This window comes from Ranitomeya imitator, chromosome 8 (assembly GCF_032444005.1).
Source record: "Ranitomeya imitator isolate aRanImi1 chromosome 8, aRanImi1.pri, whole genome shotgun sequence".
Lineage (NCBI taxonomy): Eukaryota > Metazoa > Chordata > Amphibia > Anura > Dendrobatidae > Ranitomeya > Ranitomeya imitator.
In genome coordinates, this window is record NC_091289.1 from 152,706,464 (window position 1) to 152,732,884 (window position 26,421).

Below are 26,421 nucleotides of genomic sequence, written 5' to 3' on the forward strand. Positions count from 1 at the left end.
GTACCGAAAAAAGACGGCAAGGTTCGCCCCATTCTGGACCTCAAATTGCTGAACAGGAGAGTTCGCCTGAGACACTTCAGGATGGAATCCCTTCGTTCAGTAATTGCTTCCATGGAGGCTCAGGAATTTCTATGCTCAATAGATATCCAGGACGCCTACCTCCATGTTCCGATATTTCCCAGACATCACCGTTTCCTGCGCTTTGCAGTGCAACGAGAACATTTTCAATTCGTCTCCCTGCCGTTTGGTCTCGCAACCGCTCCAAGGGTGTTCACGAAAATCATGGCGGCGCTGATGGCCATCTTGAGAGTCAGAGGCCTGGTCCTATTTCCATACCTCGACGACATCCTCATCAAGGCTCTGTCCTTTTCTCAGGCTCACGAAAGCCTGTCCATTGTTCTCGACACCTTAGCCCGTTTCGGGTGGCTGGTCAACCGGAAGAAGTCCTGCCTTATTCCTTCTCAGCGCATCATCTTTCTGGGCATGCTTTTCGACACTCGTCAGAGCAGAGTCTTCCTTCCCAAAGACAAGAGATCCACTCTTTGTTGGGACATACGCTTGCTCCAGGGTCCTCGGCCTCCCTCCCTCCGATCGGCCATGAAGGTTCTGGGGAGGATGGTAGCTATATTGGAAGCGATTCCCTTCGCCCAATTTCATTCACGACCCCTTCAGCAAGCCATTCTGTCTCAGTGGGACAGGTCTGTCTTCTCCCTGCATCGGCCGATCAGACTCTCTTCTCGGGCCAAGCGGTCTCTCAACTGGTGGCTGACGTCACCTCTCATCTCCCAGGGCAGGTCCTTCCTTCCAGTTCACTGGCAGGTGGTGACAACGGATGCCAGCCTGATCGGCTGGGGTGCGGTTTTTCGCCACCTGACGGTTCAGGGCCGTTGTTCGTTGCAGGAGTCATCTCTGCCAATCAATGTCCTCGAAATTCGGCCATCTTCCTGTCCCTCCGCCACTGGGAAAGGATCCTCAGGGGCCTTCCAGTCCGGATTCAGACGGACAACGCCACGGCTGTGGCATATGTCAACCATCAGGGGGGGACCCGGAGCTCCTTGGCCCTTGCCGAGGTATCCAAGATCCTCCTTTGGGCAGAGGCAACGGTTCCGGTGATATCCGCGGTGCATATCCCCGATGTGGACAACTGGGCCGCCGACTTCCTCAGCCGCGAGGGCCTCGCGGCAGGGCAATGGTCCTTGCATCCGGAGGTCTTCCATCAGATTTGTCTTCGATGGGGGACTCCGGACGTGGATCTCACGGCGTCTCGAATCAACAGGAAGGTTCCGCAGTTCGTCTCCAGGTCCCGCGATCCTCTCGCAGTGGGCGTCGATGCTCTGGCCATTCCTTGGTCACAGTTCGAGCTGCCCTACCTGTTCCCACCCCTTCCATTACTTCCCAAACTGTTGAAGATGATCAAAGCGGAAGGGGTGCCGGTCATCCTGATCGCCCCGGTTTGGCCCAGGAGAGCTTGGTTCGCGGAGCTCGTCAACCTTCTCGCGGATGCTCCCTGGCGCCTTCCAGACAGGCCCGATCTGCTGTCCCAGGGTCCGATCTGCCACCCGAATTCTCGGTCACTCAGTTTAACGGCGTTGCTGTTGAGACCGCGGTTCTAACAGCGTCCGGTCTTTCGGACCGGGTGATTCACACCATGATTCAGGCTCGGAAGCCTTCGTCTTCCAGGATCTACTACCGCATCTGGAAGGCTTACTTCCGTTGGTGCGAGTCCAACCGCGTTCCGCCTATGGTATTTTCCCTGCCTTCTCTTTTGGCCTTCCTTCAGGCAGGACTGGTTTCTGGCCTGGCTGTTAGCTCCTTGAAGGGTCAGGTCTCTGCGCTTAGCCTCTCGGCCACTGGTTAAGACCTTCTTTCAAGGGGTAGCCCACGCTGTCCTGCCGTACAGGGCCCCTGTGGAGGCATGGGACTTAAACCTGGTACTGGACGTTCTGAGAGTTTCTCCCTTTGAACCTCTTAGGGAGATTCCTCTCAGTTTTATCTTGGAAGGTGACCTTTCTTGTGGCCATCACGTCTATTCGCCGCGTTTCCGAGTTGGCGGCCCTGTCTTGCCGTCCTCCGTTTTTGGTCATTCACCAGGACAAGGTGGTCTTCCGGCCCCCACCTTATTTTCTTCCGAAGGTGGTTTCCACCTTCCACCTCAACGAGGACATCGTTCTACCTTCCTTTTGTCCAGCTCCGACTCATCCTCTGGAGCGATCGTTGAACAAGCTGGACCTTGTCAGGGCAGTGAGGATCTACCTGGATAGAACGTCCACTTTCCGGAAGACGGATTCTTTTTTCGTCATTCCTGATGGCACGCGCCAAGGCCAACCGGCTTCTAAAGCGACTATTGCTCGCTGGATCAGAATGGCAATTTTGGAGGCTTACCGGGTCAAGAACAGAGTTCCCCCTCCTGGGATTAAGGCTCACTCTACCCGGGCAGTCGGCGCCTCCTGGGCGGTGCACCACAGGGCTTCCGCCCTACAGCTTTGCAAAGCGGCAACTTGGTCTTCCATCCACACGTTCGCCAAATTTTACAAGGTCCATACCTACGCTTCGGCGGATGCCAGCCTAGGCAGAAGGATCTTGCAGGCGGCAGTGGTGAGTCCTCTGACCTGATGGAAGTCTGTTTTTCCCGCCCTAGGGACTGCTTTGGGACGTCCCATGGTTTCTGTGTCCCCCAATGAGAGGCGATAAAGAAAACAGGATTTTTGGTTGCTTACCGTAAAATCTGTTTCTTGGAGCCTCCATTGGGGGACACAGCTCCCTCCCAATGTTTCTGTTATCTGTTCTATGACTGTTCTTACGTTTAGTTTTCATGTTTGTGGTTATGGTTTTTCAACCTTGTTCTTTTCTCCTACTGCTTTCTCACTAACTGAAGAGTTTAATGCCAGTCGGTGGGGTGTACACTGCAGAGGAGGAGCTAACTTTTTTATTTGCATAGTGTCAGCCTCCTAGTGGCAGCAGCATACACCCATGGTTCCTGTGTCCCCCAATGGAGGCTCCAAGAAACAGATTTTACGGTAAGCAACCAAAAATCCTGTTTTTCTCCATCGATTCTTTCCCTCACTTTCTGCTCCCTTTTTTTTTTTCCAACCCTCTAGTGGACATATCTTGGTGATCTCCATGCTGAGCTCTGTATACCTCCGCCCACACCACTATTAAAGTAGTGTAAATGAAACCCATTACAACCAGTGTGGCCAAAGTGATTGCCGCCATGTCCTCTTTCTTGAATGTCCCTTTGCGTTCATGTTTTTCACATGTTCTCAGGAACCCATTGTCGTACATTCGATACTGCTTTTGGGTTGAACTGTATTCTGCTCCATACAGTTTCCATGACTCAGTTTTTACTTTCCCAGCACCAGAATTTTTTCTCCTGTATGTTGAATTGCCTTTCTTCTTCTGATTTAGGCCCAAGGGATGAGCAGCCGGCCATATCTTTTAGAATATATTTTTAATGAAATTGAGAAAAACATTTCGTTTCAAAACTGTTCCTCTCTGTATATGGCTTTGGATGACTTATTACATTTGGCAACAGAAAATGAGATGGTAAGTGTCAGTGCTCCCATTATGCTGTGTTTTAAGGCACAGCTGCCCAAAGTTCCTCCTCCGCGTAATGTCTTTCGAGAACTACATGACACCATTATAACTTTTCTATGTGAGTAATTTATTCAGTAATTACAGAACAAATCCTACCCCCCAGCTTAATGTGCATGTTCCATCTTATGCTTTTCAAACTAAATTATATAAAAAATATAGGCATCTTTTGTTACAGAAGATACGGTCCATCTCAGAGGTTTGAAACCTTTAGGGTTAAGAGTTTTTGACTCTGCCTATATTAAATGCACAAAAAATGTAGCATCTTGCCTTTCCAGCAAAGTGGTTGAGATTTATAGAAAGTGTTGCTTTTTTAATATACCATATATACTCTAGTATAAGCCGAGATGTTCAGCCCACTTTTTTGGGCTGAAAGTAACCCTCTCGGCTTATACTCGAGTCATACCCAGGGGTCGGCAGGGGAGGGGGGAGCGGAGCTGCGTAATCATACTCGCCTGCTCCTGGTGCGGTCCCTGCACGTCTTTTCCCCGGTGCTGGCAGCTTCTTCCTTTACTGAGCGGTCACATGGTACCACTCATTACAGTAATGAATATGGACCCCACTCCCATAGGGGTGGAGCTGCATATTCATTACTGTAATGAGCGGTACCATGTGACCGCGCCCTACAGGAAGGAGCTGCCGGCGAACAGACGTGCAGCGATGGCGCCAGGAGCAGGTGAGTATGACTGGGGGCAGTGCGCAATACCTGCTCCCCGTTGCACCGTCAGCGCCGTTGCGTCTTCCGTGTCCTCTGCAGTGATGCACAGGTCAGAGGGCGCGATGACGCGATTTAGTGCGCACCGCCCTTTGCCTGAGCGTCAGTGCAGAGGACGGGAAGACACAGCGGTGTTGGAACGGGGAGCAGGTGAATATAGCAAGTGCCGGGGGCCTGAGAGGTGAGTATGTGTGTTTTTTTTTTTTTTTTATTTTTATTTTTTTTTAATCGCAGCAACAGCATATGGGGCAAATATCTGTATGGAGAATCTTATGGGGCCATGTGCAGCATTATATGGGGCAAATATCTGTATGGAGCATCTTATGGGGCTATGTGCAGCATTATATGGGGTAAATATCTGTACGGGGCCATGTACAGCATTATATGGGGCAACAACCTCTATGGAGCACCTTATGGGGCCATGTGCATTATTATATGGGGCAAATATCTCTATGGAGCATCTTATGGGGCCATAATCCACATTTGTGAAGCATTATACGGGGCAAATGTGTCTATGGAGCATCTTATGGGGCCATAATCGGCATTTGTGCAGCATTGTATGGGGCAAATGTCTGTATGGAGCATCTTATGGGGTCATAACATTTGTGCAGTATTATATGGGGCATATTTTAATATGGAGCATCTTATGGGGTCCATCACAAACTGTATGGAGCATAATATGGGGCTCCTGATTCAATATGGATATTCAAAAACGCAACCTACAGATATCTCAATTAATTTTACTTTTATTGGTATCTATTTTTATTTTTGAAATTTACCGGTAGCTGCTGCATTTCCCACTCTAGGCTTATACTCTAGTCATTAAGTTTTCCCAGTTTTTTGTGGCAAAATTAGGGTTCTCCGTTTATACTCGGGTTGGCTTATACTCGAGTATATACGGTAATTTTGTTGCCCTCCTTTGGACTCGCTGTAGTTCCATTATATCCTTTCTGAGCATCGGTGCCCAATACTGTACACAGTACTCCTTGTGCGGTCAAGCCAGGGATTTGTACAGGGGCAGTATAATGCTCTGATCATGTGTATCCAGACCTTTTAATGCACGCCATGATCCTGTTTGTCTTGGCAGCTGCTGCCTGGCACTGGCTGCTCCAGGTGCCAGGCAGCAGATGTCACATTAATTTATCTGAAAAAGGTTAGAATTCATTTTAAATTAAAAAAAAAAAAAAAAAGAATTCATTTTAGATCAATTTCACTCGAAAGACAAATATTCCTAATGCTTTGTGAGTAGTGTATGTAACTTTTTAAAATATGAATTCAAATGAGATTCCCTTCCCTTTCTCCTTTTTGAAAGGGGCTGTCCAGTTTTTGGGTACATTTGTTTTTTCATAATACTTAAATTCATGGGTTTGGGGCTAAAAATCATTTTGGCAATTTCATTACATATTTCTCCTACGCCTCATTGGGGGACACAGACCGTGGGTGTAGCTGCTGATGCCACTAGGAGGCTGACACTAAGTAATGCAAAGAAAGTTCTCTCCTCTGCAGCATACACCCTCCTGCTGGCTCTCAGCTAACCAGTTCTTGCTTAGTGTCTGTAGGAGGCACACGGACGGGTCTGCTATTCAGACCCCAACGTTTTTATTTTATTTTTTACTTTTCTGTAAATTTTTATTTTTTAATTAATGGAGTGAAGGGGGCGACAGATCCTTTCAAGGTTCCGATCTCCCCCGAATTATCAACAGGCGAGTATACCTCCCCGTACCCTCTCCTGCGACGTGGGAAGCCATGCCTGATCTCACATCAGGGGCGACGGTTTTTTCACGGTCCCGATCTCCCCACACAGGCGACCACATGGAGTGTCTCCTCCATGTATCCTCTCCTGGAGCCAGGCCTAATGCCGGACAACTGGCCCTATCCACCCGGGGGCTGAACTCCGTGGATGTACAGAGACCCCTCTCTATGGCGTCCGAGCAGCTCCCACTGTCCCACCACTGTGAAAGCGGATGGCACAAGGAAGCGGATGGTTCCTCTCCACCTCCCTAACAAAGGGATGGTGGATTGAGATTTATCCCTCTATCCCTGCACCGTCCACGCTGCAATACCTGACTTGCAGCAGAACAATAGAGTGCGCGTGCTTTCCTCGGTGCTAAAACCCAGTCATTGCGGCGGCTCCATGCCGGGACGCGCACCGATGGTGAGTGGAGTCAGTGATGGGCCTCTGCAGCGGGATATCCACATGCTGACAGGCAGCCTCAGCTTCCCTGTGGCCCACCTCCCTGAGGTAACGCGCCGGATGCAAAAATTTAGCCCCCCGGCTTCGGCCGATGTGTAGGCCGGAAGCCGCGCCCGCGCTAAGGCGGCTCCGCCCAACTTTTCTGGTGCTTCTTCCCTGGCACTGGAGTGATCGCTTCCCTCAGCAATGCTGGTATTGCTCACGCCGGCTGCAGAAATTTAGGCCCCGGCTTGGGCCTATTTATGGAAGTCACGGGGCTCCGCCCACATCACGTCTGTGGCTCCGCCCCCCCAAATTGCCGCCACTCACTCTCTGCGAGACTTTACCACCTCTGCAACTCCCGGTGGCCATCTTGGTCCACCCTGCCAACACACACACACACACACACACACACACACACACACACACACACACACACACACACACACACACACACACACAACATGACCAGTATTTCCTGCCACATGACCAGTATTCTCTGGTCTTAAAGGCGCATGAACAGTGTTCCCTGGTCTTAAAGGCGCATAACCAGTATTCCTGGTCTTAAAGGCACATGACCAGTATTCCCCGGTCTTAAAGGCACATGACCTTCATTCCCTGATCTTAAGGGCATATGACCAGTTCGAAGCCGGTCACCCTAAATGAGCTCAGGAGCCCTCCACCGCCAATCCCAGGTTATCCCAGAGTACCTAGTTCCCTGAGTGGGTTTCGTCACTGCCGCAACCCATGGATTCTCTGACAAGAGATTGAATCTCTCCGTGAACCCTCTGTGGCTCGGAGTGCTCGCAGGACCAATATAGATGGTCTCTTTCCTTAAGGCTAGCAGGGGCCGCAAGTATTCTAGAAACATACACGTGCCTAGAAAACGGAAGTTTCATTTCCTGATCCCTCACCAATGATTTGCTGAGAACAAGTCTTTGAATATGGATTGGATATTGCCTTGGTTCTGGACTCACCAGAACTTCAGAAAAGGATGGATTCGCCTATTTATATCATTAACCAATCTCTGTAGATTGACGAGGACTTCGGTTCTACTCTAAATCACGCAGTGTCCCTCATGAGGAAACTAAAACTCCCTCGCAGAGCATTTGCCCTTCACCCGGACAGGGAGCGTCCGGATAAGCGATCCACTGGACAGAAACCTCTGCAAGCGCGGTATCCTTTTTCAGCCAATATGCAAACACGCGGGGTGTTCCCTCCACGTATTCTCACCTAAGATGCGAGATGCCATGCCTGGTCTGATTCTTAAGGGCGACGGGTCCTTTTAAAGGTCACCAATCTCCCCACACCAGCAATAGAAGAGCACATGGAGTGTCGCCTCCATGTATCCTCTTCTACAGCCAGGCCTAACGCCGGACAACCAGCCCTGTCCACCCGGGGACCTTAACTCTGTGGATGTACAGAGGCTTCTTTTTTTTTGGCGTCCAAACACCCCCCTCTGCATCTCCACTATTTAGCAGATGATGCAAGAAGGCGGACGATCCCTCTCCGCTTCCCTGTTAAGAGGATGGTGGATCGAGGGTTCATCATTTTAACTCCGCACAGTCAAAAGAGAGCGGCGATATTAAGAGCCAATTTTTCCTCCTGCTGCATGCAGCCGCGCATTCTGCCACTTGGCATATTAACCGGGTAAAATTTCTTGTGGTATACCTACCAGTATCACTACCCGATGGGTCATCAATTAAAAAAAATACAACGAACTGTCAGATAGCAAATCTAGTTTGTTCCGTCTTGCGCTCTACCCTCCCTTAGCCGCCGCATGTGTTGCTAGAGCATTGGTCTCTTGGTCAGAGACCTTAACTATTTTGATTTCCTATAGACCTAACCAGCAGTGGATCAGTTGTCCAGGACGGTCTAGATCTAAGGGATCTTGGTTCCAAAATGGGGACCGAAAAGTAAGACCGACCCTGAACCTCAAACTTCTACCAAGCTTGACAAGGTCCCCTTCTTTGGATGGAGTTCTCCCGCTCAGCCATTACTTCAACGGAACAAGGGGGGGTTTCTGGCATCCACCGACATTCGGGATGCTTACCTTCACATTCCTATGTTTTTCCCTATTCAAAATTTGTTCGCTTTCCCTTTTGTGGACAGCATTTTCAAATCACGACCTTGTCCTTCGGCAGTTATGGGGCTGTCATGTTCCTCTTGCACCCTAGAGGCATGGTCGTCCTGCCCTATCTGGTCGACTTTCTATCTGCTCCTTCTGGTCGACTTTCTATCTGTTCCTTCAGCCCGGCGCTGAGTCGTCTATATCTCTTGCGATACCCTCTCTCTCCTGGACTGGCAGCTAAACTTACACAAGTTTTTTCCTCATTTCCAGCCCAGCAGATATCGTTTTGAGGATGATCCTGGAATCTTCCAGAAGTTTGGTAATTCTCCCTTGACAAGGCCATGGCCCTTCAACAGGGAGCTCGCGCACTTGTTCACTCATCCCCTCATTCCATTCGATTTTGCTAGGAGTGTTCTGAGGAAAATTGGTAACGACAATGGAAGTGGTTTCCTTCGCTCCTCTCTTTTTCTGCAGGTCAATCAGGCTTTCAGAGGGTAGTCTCTGAGCTCCTTCCTCATCCAGGGGAGATCATTTCTCGCGGTTCAATGGTTATTAGTGACTACCGATGCCAGTCCTCTACTCCTGATCATTGTTCTGGGGATCCGAACGGTACGGCTAGTTCTACAGCAGGTCCACTTCCTTCTGGCGGGTCACCCCATCCGATTCAATCAGACAAACTCACGTCTGTGTCATACGTCAATCATCTAGCAGGTACCCACGGTCAGGCGTTATGGCCAAGGTACCTCACATTCTCTGTTGGGCCACGATCTATCATTTGGTGATCTCGGCACTACAAATCTCAGGTGTAGAACTCTGGGTGGCGGAGGCTGTCAGGGTCCCGCCTCATGTGAGTGGGAACTTCACCCAGAAGTCTTCCATCAGATCCGTCTTCTCTGGAGCACTCCAGATGTAGGTCGGATGGCATTCAGACTGAACACCAACGTACTCTTAAGTTCATGGTTCGGTCGCCAGGTCCAAAAGCCATCGCAGTGCATGCTCTGGTTCTTCCATGGTACCAGTTTCCTTCACCCCTCTTCCACTACTTCCGAGATCTTTTCGGAAGCAGGAAGGGCCCCAGTGATCCTGGGAGATCCGCACTGACTATGTCAGGTTTTTTCTCGTTTGCTGAACTAGTATTTTTCCGTCTTACTGCAACAAAACTGCAAATATGGACTTCTCGCAGGGAGTCTTCACATGTGGTTCTTCCCCATCGCATACCGTTAGATCTTTGGGACCTTAATGATCCTGGGAGTCTGACATTAGACTTCTTTTGATCCAGACAGACTTTACTATCAGGGAACATCGCCCTTTTTGCAGCATCAATAGTAAAAAGATCTAATGTTAAAAATAAGAAAAAAAAAATCATTACTCAACTTCCAGTGTCTTTCCCGCTTATCGCGACGCTCCGGGCCTTGCATTGCGGTTTCGCGAGATGATGACGTAGCGGTCTCGCGAGACCGCTAAGTCATCTTGGTAATTTTGCAATGCATCGCTGGGAACGGAAGCTGGCGGCCGCATCGTGCGCATAGGGACAGCTTCACTGGACGCCGGAGGGTGAGTATATAACTATTTTTTATTTTCATTCTTTTTTTTTTTAGCAGGGATATGGTGCCCATAGTGCTATATAGTACTTGGGCTGTGTTATATACTACGTGTGCAGTGTTATATACTGTGTGGCCTGTATTATATACTGCGTGGGCAAAGTTAAATACTACGTGGGCTATGTTATATACTGCGTGGATGCTATATATTACATGGGCACTGTTGTATACTACGTGGGCAGTGTTGTATACTATGTGGGCAGTGTTGTATACTACGTGGGCAGTGTTGTATACTACGTGGGCAGTGTTGTATACTACGTGGGCAGTGTTGTATACTACGTGGGCAGTGTTGTATACTACGTGGGCAGTGTTGTATACTACGTGGGCAGTGTTGTATACTACGTGGGCAGTGTTGTATACTACGTGGGCAGTGTTGTATACTACGTGGGCAGTGTTGTATACTACGTGGGCAGTGTTGTATACTACGTGGGCAGTGTTGTATACTACGTGGGCAGTGTTGTATACTACGTGGGCAGTGTTGTATACTACGTGGGCAGTGTTGTATACTACGTGGGCAGTGTTGTATACTACGTGGGCAGTGTTGTATACTACGTGGGCAGTGTTGTATACTACGTGGGCAGTGTTGTATACTACGTGGGCAGTGTTGTATACTACGTGGGCAGTGTTGTATACTACGTGGGCAGTGTTGTATACTACGTGGGCAGTGTTGTATACTACGTGGGCAGTGTTGTATACTACGTGGGCAGTGTTGTATACTACGTGGGCAGTGTTGTATACTACGTGGGCAGTGTTGTATACTACGTGGGCAGTGTTGTATACTGTGTTGGCTGTGTTGTATACTACGTTGGCTGTGTTGTATACTACGTTGGCTGTGTTGTATACTACGTTGGCTGTGTTGTATACTACGTTGGCTGTTATATACTACGTTGGCTGTGTTATATACTACGTTGGCTGTGTTATATACTACGTTGGCTGTGTTATATACTACGTTGGCTGTGTTATATACTACGTTGGCTGTGTTACGTGGCCTCTGCTATGCGCTATGTGGCTGCTATATATATATATATATATATATAATATATATATACATACTTTTTTTGCAAAAAAATGTCTGCTAAGCTGCTCCACCAATCGTCAAGGTTGGAATTGCTTGCCTGGGATTGCTGGAATTGGAATTGCTTGCCTGAGGAGGTGGTGATGGCGAACTCAGTCGAGGGGTTCAAGAGAGGCCTGGATGTCTTCCTGGAGCAGAACAATATTGTATCATACAATTATTAGGTTCTGTAGAAGGACGTAGATCTGGGTATTTATTATGATGGAATATAGGCTGAACTGGATGGACAAATGTCTTTTTTCGGCCTTACTAACTATGTTACTATGTTACTATGTTAAGGTATACCCATATAGAGCAGTCCTAACTAATGTTTATAATCCCTATCTGATGTATTTAAAAACCTGATCATCTGTATAGTACCTGTATAAGCAGGGTTCAGAGAGGGAATATCCATGTGGACATGCTGGATGGAACAGCTTAAGTGCAAATGACCCACAAAGGAGTGATGGAATCCCCAGTCTTGTAGAAACAAAAGAACAATTATAGAACCAGAAACACATGGGCTACTTGCACATTGAACAAGTCTGTAGGAACATGTTCACACACACCACCAAGAAACTTGAAGACACAAAAGAGCACAGTGAGGTAAAAAATACTCTGTTGTAAAAAATCACAGTAATAAGCAAGTGCTAGTCAAAAGATGGAAAAAAACAGGGTATTTAGTTGATAAGTTTTTTTTGCAAAAAAATTATGCTAAGCTGCTCCACCAATCGGTTCTATAATTGTTATCTTGTTTCTACAAGACTGGGGAGTCCACCACTCCTTTTGTGGGTCATTTGCACTTAAGCTGTTCCATCCAGCATGTCCACATGGATATTCCCTCTCTGAACCCTGCTCATACAGGTACTATACAGATGATCAGGTTTTAAATACATCAGATAGGGATTATAAACATTAGTTAGGACTGCTCTATATGGGTATACCTTGACGATTGGTGTCATGGTGTATTTTTGACCTCACTGTGCTCTTTTGTGTCTTCAAGTTTCTTGGTGGTGTGTGAACAGGTTCCTACAGACTTGTCCAATGTGCAAGTAGCCCATGTGTTTCTTGCTGGTTTTAGATACCTGAAGCCTTTTAAAGATGTTCAAAGGCCTGAACATATGTATTTCTATGGAAGAACGACTTTCTGTGCATATCTTTATTATTTTGAGTGAGGAAATCGCCTGATGTCATGTACACATACCGTACATTACTTTTTTTTTAAAAAATTTCTGCCAAACATGCAAGGTAGTATCTGCTGGCAGTAGCATGGTAGAAATTTGCACCACTCCCTCCATAATAGAAAAAAAGACCCAAAAATGCATGCAGTTTATGCTACCGTTTGGCAACTTTTTTTTTTTTTTAGGGATAATTTTTCCTAAATGGCATGCATAAGAGAATCTATGAAAAACAAACAAAAAACAGAACCCACGTTTTGCATTGGGTTTTTATTACTGTAGTTTTTCCCTATTGACAATGCTAGATGCGGCTTCCAAAAAGTCTGCAGTATCCACATTTGGCTGCATTTTCTATTGTTTGTGTTCTCCGAAAAATAGCTGAACTAGTCCCTGTGCAGAAAAAATGCTATGTAAAATCGATCAGTAATTTCTGCTGGTTGGACGCTGCATACCTGGGCAGCGTTCAACCCACAACGTACATATGTTGCAGCATAGTGGATAGCATTTCAAGAAATCTCATGCCCATTATGCGTCCAGAGACGCCCACGGATCACTTGCGGAGACTGACATGCGGTTCATCTTTCCAGACCGCAGCAGGTCTATTTATCTTGTGGAGACGCGAATCTCTGCAAGATAAATATCACCCGTACAATGTATTAGATGCAGTGAATCTGCACGGTTCAGTGTAAACATGTGGAATAACATGCGTTCTATAGCCGGCAGCGCTTTGGACGCAGCGGAAACGTGCTGCATCCAAAGCGCTGCCAATTCCTGAACGTCTGCACCTACCCTTAAAATCTGTTGCAAAAAAACTAAGCAACAAGTGCAGGAGAATTAAGAAATCTCATTCATTTTGCTGGTATTGTAAAATGTGGCGTATTTTCCAAACCAAATACGCAACTTGTGCACATAGTCCTTTTGTGTTAATATTTATTATCATTATTATTGTTTTAGAGCTTTAACCATCAAAATGCCAGTAAAAGTTAAACTTCATGTGTCTGAGTCATGGGTTTATTTCAAGTTGATCGCCCTATGGGCGATTAGGGCACACAATGTGCCTTTTAAAAGGCCAGGGCCACACACACTTTTTGTAATTGATTTTTAACTGTGGAGTGACTGCTGCAGTCCATGACAATGCATGCATGTCAGTGTACACTTGGCACTGACTGTGTCACATGTAGTGTTGCTCTGGTTCATGTGTAGGAAACGTGCGATTTTTATGGGTCACTGACACCCGGTCAGGAATGTATAGTATCGGAGGCGGTAACCCTCTCCTCGGCCTCACACAGCACAGCCGTATGTGTGGTGTATAGAGGAATCCCTATCTGCATTTTATTCTGCAATGCAATGTTTCACAGATATTAATAGCTTGTCCTATTTTGCCCCCTTCTCAGCCTTTTTTTTTTTGTTTTTAATTGCACTGCTCCCAGGTCCTTTTTTTTTTTTTCTTTTTTTCCATAAAGTGACCGCATCCATTGTGCAAAATAGACTGCAATGCAGAAAAATGAGATGTATGACCAGCTGCAAACACTGAGAAAAGGGTGACAGACCAGGGCTATAAATATGTATGTGACCATTTTTGATCTTGAACTATCAAAATGGTGATAGCGATATGAAATGATAATTTACTTGCAAATGTTTAACTATATTTTTATCACTGATTTGCATTACCATATCAATTAGTGTCCCTTTTTTTTATTTAAAAAAAAAAAATCCTGAAACTCCAATGTAGACATTTTAGTCCAAATAATAATTACATTCCATAATCTTTATGAGAATCCACATCTGTATAAATGTATCGGTGTAAAAAAAATAAGACTCATTTGAGAGCTTTCCCTTTAAATGGCATGCGGCACTGTAGAGAGATCCCAGCTCTGCAGAGACTGGGTAAAAGCTTCCGTAATTAACCTCTTCCATGCTGCGAGCCAGTGCAGTAAATGGCAGCACAGCCCGGAAGATCCAGTGATCAATTGATTATGGGATTTATCAAATTCAATTACCGGTAGATCAAGACATTTGGATGGCACTGTACGCTCTGTTCTCCCAGTTTGCGTAAAAAAATAAAAAAAGACAAAAAAAATAATTTAATGGGTTACATTACGGTAGAGGTACCAGGAGAAGGCGATGTAGGTAAATCTGCCGCATCATAAGCGAAACATAAAAGTGTCGGACACTTAATCACATTCACTATTGCTCCCAGGAGGATTTGACTTTGCAGTCAGCTGGCAGAAAGCTGCCAACGAAGAAAATCTGCGTGTTTGTTTAAGATGGCGTTTCCTCCCATCTGTCACCAGCAGTTTCACATTCCCACTGGTTTGGGATGGAGTGCTGCAGGAAGGGGAGCCATTGGTAAAGCAGTAGGCAGTACAGCCAAAGCGGTGACATCACTGACATTGCTCGGGGAGTAAGTAGATTCAGCCAGCGAGGAATAGAATGACTGGTTGCCATAGAAATGAGCTTCGGAACAGCTGCTGATTTGTTACTTGAACATAGGTTTTTACGTGCAAGATCCAGGCTCTGCGTGATAAGCTGTGGAGCTTCCTGGTCCAGTCTTTTTTTGCTGTACGGCACACGGACGGCTGGAAATTGATGCGGCCAAGCGATCAGGACCAAATACAAGCAGGTTTGTGGATTTACATTCTCGTGTGTTTGTGCTCGTAGCCATCACAGGCTTTTTTTTTTTTAAATTGAATCAATATGTAAAAATTATTTATTTATACATCTGGATGTTTACACAATATTTGCATACATTACCGTACATCTGCAATTTAATTTCCAGTTTACAGTCAGAGCTGCTGAACCCAATTCCATAATTGTTGCTCAGCTTTTAACCAGCACAAAGAAAGATGTCTTGTGCAATTATCTACCTCCCGATCAAAGTGATCCGTACGAGCTGCATTGCATCTGCTCATCCCTTTGTACATTAGTGTGTTTTTTTTTTTTTTTTTTTCCCTGTCGGGTAGATGTGTGTATGAAAAGTCTCACTCAAGATAAATAAAATGGTTACATGTGAAGCGTCGGCAGAGTGACCCTGTGTGTTTTAGGACTGGTCAAGTGTCAGATAACATTAATGAGAAATTCAGCATTCTGTACGGTAATCCCTTCATGCTCCGGCTGCGGGATGAGCAGTCTCTTACTAATAGCATTTGTTGATGATAATTTTTTTTTTTAAATTAAATCAACAATATGACATATAAATGACAGCATGTGTATATATATATATATATATATATATTAGCAGAATGATAACATGTAGCTTGGAATACCTGCACAGAAGCAAATAAAATGTGCCCGTCAATGTCATGTATAATGCAGGCAGCACATATCCTCCTTGTGCGTGGCTTATGGAATCAGGTTATAATTGCCTCATCAGTCAGCACTCTCATGTTATCACTTCCGTTCTCCTGCATGGATTTCCCAGAAGAAATGTCAGCAGCTAATCCAGTGTAGTAGAAGCCACTCATGTGCCTGTACTGCGGTATAGACTGCTGCTGTGTCGGGCGCCTTCATCACTGAGGTGAATCGCTTGCAGCATGGTATTGTGTATCAGAGAGAAAAAATGGTGCATGATTTCCCAGACGATCCTGGCTCTGCTCCAGTAATGTTTTCACTGGATATTTGTCTAAATGCATCCCTTCTGGAAAATGTGGACATGTAAATACAGTCTATTTCCATAGCCAAACCTGATGGGGTTATGGTGCTGGCTCATGCCGGTATTCTGCATTTATTAACGGTCTTCTTCTTTTTTTTTCTCTCTTTTCAATCTAGTTGCCTTTGACAAAGGGGATGATAGAAGACTCGCAAAGAAACCCACGTTCACAAGTTCACAGGTAAGACTTAAATCAGTTTGTTTTTCTTTGTTTTTTTTAAATCCAATGATGCAATGTGCAGAAATGGTGTGCATATATGCTTGTATATAAAATATATATGTTTGTTTTATATGCATGTGTATATAAAATATACACCGATATATAATGTATGCATCTGTGTTATATATATTATATATATATATATATATATATATATATATATATATATATATATATATATATATATATATATATATATATATATTTTATGTGTACATACATACGCGCACACACTTTAATTCTATTGGACGAAGTGTCAGTTTATAGCTAAATTTGATAATTTCCCACAATTTAATTCTAGAGCTCTTCAGTGTTTTGCTTTTGTTTGCCATGAAAAATGAGCAGATCTTTAGCTGTAGGGCAAAGTATTGTCTGTTGTCATTATTCCGGCCTAAAGGTGTTTGCCTGGGTATAGGGGGAAGAAGAAAATGTAATTTATAAGTAAATTCCTAATAAATACTATTTAATTAAGTCACACTTATTTTGTCTAGGAAGTCGATCATTATACTGCTTTAAAATGGTTGCCATCTTATGCACTGATAGAAATTTCTCTTAGAATGTTAGGATTGGTCCGATGCTTCTGAGCATGTGCAGGAGGAAGCCTGGCTGTTGTGACCTAGTATAGGTTATCTCCAGGTTACAGCAGCACAGCCTCCTACTGCACATGCTCGCAGGCACATGTTCTATTACTATTCTAGGGCAGGTTTCTGTAAGTGTAACAAGACAGTGGCCATTTTAATGTACTATAGTGATTACCTCCCTTGACAAAACAAGTTTGATTTGACTAATTCAAGGTATTGAGTAAATTATTCATAACAATATATTTTTTTATTTCTATTTCAGGCAAACCCTTTTAATATTTAACATGTGTCCTAATACAATAGAACAGTATTATGTGCTCAGTATTCTGAAGGAATGGGCACTAGTGGTCTCTCTGTAATGTCTCCATTCCTGCTCCTGATGGAGGAAAATCTATTGACTTCTCTCAGTGAACAATTAGAATGGTTTTCTTCACTGACTGGAAACCTTAAAGGGGACCTGTAACCATGAAAATGCATTCTGTTAAAGCAACGGGGGTGGTGCTGAGCAGATTGATATATAGAATTGTGAGAAAAGATTCAGTATAATTTAATGTTTTCATCATGTATTCCTCTGCTGTTTCTGGGATGTTTGGTCCTATCAGTAACTTATGGCGATCTCTCTATGCGCACTTATCACTGATTGACAGCTGTCTATGTATATGCCCGTCCATTGGGCCGAAAAGTCCCAGAATGAACAGATGTTAAACAGGTAAAATGCTGGTTATCCTGCATCTTTTCTCCTAAAACCATATATCAGGCTTCATTCAGACGTCCTTGTTTGTTCACGTGCGGGGAAAAAACGTTACGAGTGCCATCAGTGTTTTGGATCAGAGTTTAATCTGTGTTCGGTCAGTAGGTCCGTTTTTTTGACCATCAGGGTTTTTCACTTATGGATAAAAAAAATGGATTACAAAGCCTCTCCTATCCTTTGTAGCGTTACTCACGGACATTACATGGACTGATTTTCATGGACTCAGACTTCTATTGGTCCTATTTCATATGTGATGCCGGTAAACCACAAACAAGTCTCCATGAATTTTGCACAGACACATGGTCTCTGCAAAAAAAAACAAAACAAGGACATATGCACAGCTTCATAAATAAATTAATAAAAAAAAGGGTACGTGTTCTATCTGCGAAAACCACGGATAGAATACGCACCTGAAACAAAGATGTCTGAATGAGGCCTCAACTTTGTTAAATGGAATTGATGCCTTGGTTTCTAATGAGGGTCGTGTGCTAGCCTGTAGAGAGTGGATACTAAATGCATTAGAAGCTAAATTACTAGAACACTACATTTCCAACAGTTGGGTTATGCTTTTTTCCTACTTTTTTGGACCTTATTTTAGAAGTAGCAAAAAACTTTAAGTTTCACATTTTGTGAAGGGGACACAAATGTCCATGTGTTGCATGTGAATTTTGCAGTCCACAACGTGATACACATTTAGTAATCCACAGCATGCCCTAAAATGAGCGCAGATGTTGTCTCATATGGATTCTGGAAGAAAACCTATTTACAAAGGACTATACAAATCATAAAGTATGCACAATCAAAATGATATATCCCTCCAGAAAAGGTGTCACACGTACTGTAAATATAATATTAAATCATTCTAAAAACATCAAATAGTGTAGAGTAAAATCGGGGAAATGCAAAACGTGAAAGGCAACATCCATAGGTAGGTTATCAAAATATAATAAAACGGGATCAAATGTTTGTAGAGCAGATAATTCATACGGGTATATAATAAAACTCCATCTGAGACAAATAGCCCTGATAATATCTGCATATCATAATAGTCATGATCACAAATAGTAAAAAGTTATATTATAATTACCCACAGACCTTAGGACTGCCTGCACCCTATGCATATGCCTGCACCCAAGCATATGGATCCTGTGAAAATCTGCAACGAAACCTCATAAGCATGGCCTTAGACTGAATTCACATGCTGTAGACTGTTACAGCTGGTGGTCTTGCCCCTCAAGTGGCTTTGCTGATGGCTTTGCCATCATTTTATGTGGCTTCCCAGCCACTGTCACCTTTTACCTAAACTTTCAACTATACTGTAGATTTTGTTCAGAAGCTGCCTGAAGAATTATCATGTTACTTTTTGTAGCCTCCAATGGTTTATGAACCCCATAATGGTCAAAAAAAGTGTCCCAGGACTGAACATGTACACACCAGTGTCGTTTTTACATTGTTGTGCAATATGTTCATTATTTGTGGTGGTTTCGCAATGCCTTTTCAGGTGGGTTCCAGGCATAATTTGCCTTAAAAAAAACATTAATTGAATATACCCTTAAACGCTAATTTTTTAAAGGATTCAACAAGTTAGAAATTAGTGGAAAAAAAAGTCTGCCCTGCCCTCAACACTGGTGACAGGTGACCAGTGAGATGTTCTGTTCTAAACACTGACTGGAAAACCAGGGATCAGTGCGAAAAATGGAACTTCACAGTATGTCATCAATTTGCGTTATGGGTCTTGTAATTGTAATGCTAATCTAAGGAGCGTGACATCTTGGGTAAAAGAAATAACTTGCAAATTTGGTGAATAGAGGAAATATGGAAGGAGTGTTTTGGAACATCCCTTTAAAGTAAAAAGGCAGGTGCTGGGGTTGAAATGGTGCAAGACAATTGTCATGGATTATGCCTTATTGACAACATGGTAGATTGTGACCGGTGTCCTAATACTAGGGATAGCACAGAGAATAAGTGGAGCAAAATCCAAGGTGGTACTGCTGTTGTCATAGTCTTGGTCTGCGGGATGTCATGTTGACCAATGGTATCAATGAAACCTCAATTGACATCTTGATAAAAAAAAAATCACTAGTTAACATATGTAAATACGTGTTTACTCATTTACCTCTACTTCATTACAGCAAAACCGATCTAAAAGTGTGAAGTTGGGAGAATATCGGACAACTGAGAATACGAGGCTTTCAGACAGGGTTTTATCCAGTAACAGGAAGATGAAATCGGATTCATTAGGCGCCTCTGGGCATACAAGCCACATAACTAGGAATTCATCCGGAAAAGCAAAAGAGGATGATGGAAAAGGAAAGGAAGTAAAGAAAGTTGTAGCAAAAGGCGTTAAAGAGACAAAATCAACAGAAAAAATAGCCACGGCCAGACCAAAAATCAGTTTAAAAACCAAAATAGAAAATGACCAATCCAAAACCGAAACCAGTGCTACCAAAGGAGATTCTGCCAGCACACCAAAACCGGCTTCTTCTATAAGGATGGGAACTAGGCCCAAACTGACAAATGGGAGTTCCAACCCACCAACTAAAGTCAAGTCACTGAAGAAATCAGACAAAGATCCAGCTTCTCCAGTGAAAGGTTCTTTGCCAAGTGTTAAGTCTGCAACCTGTAACGGAGAACTTCCCAACTCAAGCTCCTCTTCAGGGGAACACAGCCAGGAACATGTAGCTGAGGAGCAACCAAGTTCTCTAACAAGTTCTCCACCAGTCAATAAAACTATAAAAAATGGCCTAGATTGTTCAAAAGATCCAGGAGTAGGTGAGTGTGCATTACGGCTTTATTTTACGCATGGTTTTGACAGCTGTTGTAGGCACATTATGGTCGATGACGCAAGTAAATCATGTTCAGATCACTGCATGTACATGTTCTGGTTCAGAGCATCGCAAGGGGTGATGTGAGGACAACTGCGGACGTTATATTTAGGCAGAAGTCGTATATATTATGTAATCCATATAAGTGAATTGTGATATTTCTATTAACAAATTATGCAAAATAAGGCCAAGTCTACATTTATAGAACTATTTTATGGGTTCGTTTTATTTTTTCGGCCACTTGCCCTTCTGGCATGATGATGAAATGCCAAAAGCAAAGTGATGCCATAGATTTCTACACACAAATTATCGCACAGGACTGGTCCTAGAGCCAGATTGAAAAACATTACATGCAACATTGTTTGATCCGGCTATGGACACATTTTTGCATTAGTTGTATCTGTCTCGGGTGTAGAACAATAGACCCAACTAATATTTGGAACTCTAGTCTCTTCGAAAATCTTGGCTTTCAAAGGAAAAGCCGTAACTTCGTTCTGGTACTAATATTTTTCTTATAAAATGTGTGTTGCTTACAATAAATGGAATGCAAAATCTGTTTTATGTATGTATCTAGTCTATCTGGCCAAAGAAAAACAGGCTAGTCTCTAGGATGGCTGTTGTCTCACACAAAACCTGTACAAAAGTGGCTGCCCTCATCCTCCACAAAAGTTAAAACTGCCTTTGGTGCAAATACCAGTCTAATATGTCCAGGCACTGTCCCAATTCTCTTGCTCTCTAACTTGCAATTCATTCTTTTACGAGTGAGAGGGTTGTTGTTGTTTGTCGTCATTCTTCCAGCACTATAGGTGCGAGAAATTCCCGTTCAGTGGTTGGCTGTGTTACTGCTTTTGTCTAACGGCCTGCCTAGAACTAGAAGCTCACCCCTCTGTTATCCATGCATGCAGCTTGAGAGACAGAAGAGCAGATGGAGATCTGTCTCGCCTTCTCCAAACTGGATTCACGTGACAGCAAGATAGATGCCTAGTGGTTAGCATTTTGGAGTGATTTTTTTTTTTTGGGGGGGGCGGCTAAGATCACATGTTTTAAAAGGGATCCTGTTATGTAAAAAAAAAAAAAAATACTGTTAACCTGCAGGTTAATGTCATTCTGAAGTTGCCAAGGGCCCGCACTGAGAGCACCGCTGCCAGGAGGAAATTAACATTATTCCTCTAGGTGTCGTGCTTTCATTCATAGGTGTGGGTCGGCGCGGTTTCAGTCATCGGCTGTCAGTCAGGGCGCGATTATGCACTGACTGATAGCCGGCCCACCCCTATGACTGAAAGCTCGAGGCCAGCAGGAGGAATAAAGCTCACTTTTTTCTTGCAGAGGGGCCATCAGTGCGCGATACCTGGCTGCTTCAGAAGCCTATTAACCTGCAAATTAAGCGCAAATCTGCATGTTATTGGCTGTTTTATTTTTCCTACATGACTGGTTCCATTACATAAAAGGATTTGTCGAATTTGGCAGATTACTTTCCAACAAACTATCGGTTACATACATTCACCATTTAAAGAGAACCTGTCAGCAGGAATATCCATGTTAAACTAAAGGTATGGGCTGAATGGCGCTGTCAAACTGATTTAATACATACCTTTTAGGCTGTGTGCACACATTGCAGATTTGGTGCCTTTTTTCCATGCAGATTTGCTAGTGAAACCTGAAACAATCCTGATGCCAGCAAAGTGAAGGAGAAACCTGAAGTGTCATGCACACAATGCTTAATTTTGACTTGGAGATTTGGTACAGGAAATAATCTGCAATGTGTCAATTCTCTGTGTGTTTTTTGCCCTGGGTTTTTCACCATTGACTTCACTCAAATCGGTTAAAAACGTAGCAAAACCGCTTGGTTTTGCAGCTGCGTTTCTCCTGCCAAGAGATGCAAAAACTTTACTCAACTTGTGCACATAACTTTAGCGTAAAAATCTTCAGCCTGGTTTTCGTTAAGGAATCATGATAAATTTTGGTTTCCTCATCTCTTCATGATCTGGGGTGGGACTGTGGGTAGAGTCTTAGGCTCAGAGGGCTTAGCCATGGCCCCTCGGCTATATTCATTAGCTCAATCATTTAAATTTTGGTCTGACGCCGTTTTAGCTGTGGGCGGTGCTCTCGCAGATTCAACTGCTGGAGGTCTTCATGAAAATGGCAGTGGCGCATGTGCAGATTGACCTCCGGTTGCCTTCAGGAAAATGGCACCGGGAGGCGGCACAAGCGCAGAATGAGATCTCTACTCAATGACGAGCAGAGATCTCATTCTGCATATGTGACCCCTTCCAGCTCCATTTTCCTGAAGACTGCTGGAGGTCAATCTGCGCATGCGCCATTGCCATTTTCATGAAGGCCACAACCAGCTAAAACTGTGAGCACTCCGACCACATCTAGGACGGCCCAAACCCCAAATTTAAATGACGAGGATGTATAGAACAGAGGTGAAGACTCTACCCACAGTCCTGCCCCGAAGAGATGAGGAAACCAAAATGTATCATGATTTAAAGAAAACCAGGCGCTAGATTTTTACCCTAAGGTATGTATTAAATCAGTTTGACAGCACCATTCTGCCCATACCTTTTAGTTTAACACGGATATTCCTGCTGACAGGTTCTCTTTAAGGCCCATTTGCAAAGTTTTTTTTCAAAACCCGAACAGATGATTAATAGTTTAAGAATAGTTGCAAATATCTTTACATACTTTCATCCGAACTGTAATTCTACAACATCATTTTTGCAGGATTATAGCTGCCTATTTTATTTAATGGTTGACAATTTTTTTTTTTTTTTTATGACCATTTTATTTAACAAGTTTTTTTTGTGTGAACTTAAACTACGGTAGTTGATCATTATGATTGCTCAGAAGCAAACAAATCCTGCTCATAGGCATTATGTAAATTTCGGTCGATCTCGCAGCCTAGAGTGTCCTATAATTGTCTTGACTCAGCCATTGTAACCATCTTGAGAGATTCAAGATTCTCTAGTGTTTCAATGATGGAGATAAATGGTGTCTTGTTAGAATTGTCTCACAGTTGGATGCTAAATTGTTGGATTGATTCCTTAATAATTTTCAGACATGCATGAAGAATAGGTTCTCCTCTGAATACCACTTTATATCTAGAATTGATCGACATAAAAGTGTTGTATGTTTGAAAATACATTACTTCTCTTGTACAGATCCCGAGGCACAGCCTGTATCAGTCAGTCTACATTCACAACTTTTCAGACATTAGCTCTATATTTTTTTTAATTTTTATTTTAGTCAAACCAATATGTGTGCCAGGTTGTCTCAGCGCTGAGAAATGGTTATTTAACTGTATTGATAGAATAACGTTACATCGCTTATACAGGTGCTTCTCACAAAATTAGAATATCATCAAAAAGTTAAAAAAAAAAAAAAGTGAAACTTGTATATTATATAGTCATTACAAACAGAGTGATCTATTTCAAGTGTTTATTTCTGTTAATGTTGATGATTATGACTTACAGCCAATGAAAACCCAAAAGTCAATATCTCAGTAAATTAGAATACTTTATAATACCAGCTTGAAAAATGATTTTAAAATCCGAAATGTTGGCCTACTGAAATATATGTTCAGTAAATGCACTCAATACTTGGTCGGGGTTCCTTATGCATGAATGCGGCGTGGCATGGAGGCGATCAGCCTGTGGCACTGCTGAGGTGTTATGGAAGCCCAGGTTGCTTTGATAGCAGCCTTCAGCTCGTCTGCATTGTTGGGTCTGGTGTCTAGGCTCTGACTTTGGTCTGGACTAAAACACAGTGGACCTACACCAGCAGATGACATGGCTCCCCAAACCATCACTGATTGTGGAAACTTCACACTAGACCTCAAGCAGCTTGGATTGTGGCCTCTCCACTCTTCCTTTAGACTCTGGGACATTGATTTCCAAATGAAATGCAAAATTTACTTTCATCTGAAAACAACACCTTGGACCACTAAGCAACTGTCCAGTTCTTTTTCTCCTTGGCTCAGGTAAGACGCTTCTAGCATTGTCTATTGGTCATGAGTAGTGTTGAGCATTCCGATACCGCAAGTATCGGGTATCGGCCGATACTTGCGGTATCGGAATTCCGATACCGAGATCCGATACTTTTGTGGTATCGGGTATCGGTATCGGATACATAGAGATGTGTAAAATAAAGAATTAAAATAAAAAATATTGATATATTTACCTCTCCGGCGGCCCCTGGTGAGTCCGCGGGTAACCGGCAGGCTTCGTTGTTCAAAATCAGCGCTTTTAGGACCTGAGAAACACGTCCCGGCTTCTGATTGGTCGCGGGCCGCCCATGTGACCGCCACGCGACCAATCACAAGCCGCGACGTCACCGCAAGCTATTAGCGCGCTCATTTTTGAAAAATGAGCGCGTTAATGGCTTTCAAAGACGTAGCGGCTTGTGATTGGTCGCGTGGCCGCCCATGTGACCGCCACGCGACCAATCACAAGCCGCGACGTCACCGCAAGCTATTGACGTGCTCATTTTTAAAAATGAGCGCGTTAATGGCTTTGAAAGACATAGCGGCTTGTGATTGGTCGCGTGGCCGCGACCAATCACAAGCCGCTACGTCTTTGAAAGCCATTAACGCGCTCATTTTTAAAAATGAGCGCGTCAATAGCTTGCGGTGACGTCGCGGCTTGTGATTGGTCGCATGGCGGTCACATGGGCGGCCCGCGACCAATCAGAAGCCGGGACGTATTTCTCAGGTCCTAAAAGCGCTGATTTTGAACAAAGAAGCCTGCCGGTTACCCGCGCTGAGTTCAGGGGCCGCTGGAGAGGTAAATATATCAATATTTTTTATTTTTATTCTTTATTTTACACCTCCCTATGGATCCCAGGGCCTGAAGGAGAGTTTCCTCTCCTTCAGACCCTGGGAACCATGAGAATACCTTCCGATACTTGATGTCCCATTGACTTGTATTGGTATCGGATATCGGTATCGGCGATATCCGATATTTTTCGGGTATCGGCCGATACTATCCGATACCGATACTTTCAAGTATCGGACGGTATCGCTCAACACTAGTCATGAGTGGCTTGGCACAAGGAATGGGACACTTGTAGCCCATGTCCTGGATGCGTCTGTGTGTGGTGGCTCTTGAAGCAATGACTCCAGCAGCAGTCCACTCCTTGTCAATCTCCCCCAAATTTTTGAATGGCCTTTTCTTAACTATCCTTTCAAGGCTTCGGCACACTTTTTCTTTCCACTCAACTTTCCATTAACCCCTTCACCCCCGGAGCTTTTTCCGCTTTTTCATTTTCGTTTTTTGCTCCCCTCCTTCCCAGAGCCATAACTTTTTTGTTTTTCCGTCAATATGGCCATGTGAGGGCTTATTTTTTGCGGGACGAGATGTACTTTTGAAAGATACCATTGATTTTACCATGCCATGTAACAGAAAACGGGAAAAAAATTCCAAGTGTGATGAAATTGTAAAAAAAAGTGCAATCTCACACTTGTTTTTTGTTTGGCTTTTTTGCTAGGTTCACTAAATGCTAAAACTAACCTGCCATTATGATTCTCCAGGTCATTACGAGTTCATAGACAACAAACATGTCTAGGTTATTTTTTATCTAAGTGGTGGAAAAAAATTCCAAATTTTGCTTAAAAAAATGAATAAATAAATAAATAATGCGCAATTTTCCGATACCCGTAGCGTCTCCAATTTTCGTGATCTGGGGTCAGGTGAGGGCTTATTTTTTGCGTGCCGAGCTGGCGTTTTTAATGATACCATTTTGGTGTAGATACGTTCTTTTGATCGCCCGTTATTGCATTTTAATGCAATGTCGCGGCGACCAAAAAAAACGTAATTTTGGCGGTTTGATTTTTTTTTCTCGCTACGTCATTTAGCGGTCAGGTTAATCCTTTGTTTTTATTGATTGGGCAATTCTGAACGCGGCGATACCAAGTATGTGTATGTTTGATTTTTTTTTTAATTGTTTTATTTTGATTGGGGCGAAAGGGGGGTGATTTGAACTTTTATATATTTTTTTATTTTTTTTATATTTTTA

General features: G+C 43.8%; 1 protein-coding gene across 2 annotated transcripts in view; it reads left to right on the top strand.

The window, feature by feature from the left end:
* Positions 1 to 26,421, top strand: part of BTBD8 (BTB domain containing 8) — a 100,653-nt gene that overhangs the window by 55,148 nt on the left and 19,084 nt on the right. For both annotated transcript variants that reach the window (XM_069737558.1, XM_069737559.1), the window contains 4 exons: positions 3,406 to 3,543; positions 14,877 to 15,006; positions 16,152 to 16,213; positions 19,717 to 20,356. In XM_069737558.1, coding sequence (XP_069593659.1) covers positions 3,406 to 3,543; positions 14,877 to 15,006; positions 16,152 to 16,213; positions 19,717 to 20,356 — 970 coding nt within the window. The remainder of the gene's footprint in view (positions 1 to 3,405; positions 3,544 to 14,876; positions 15,007 to 16,151; positions 16,214 to 19,716; positions 20,357 to 26,421) is intronic.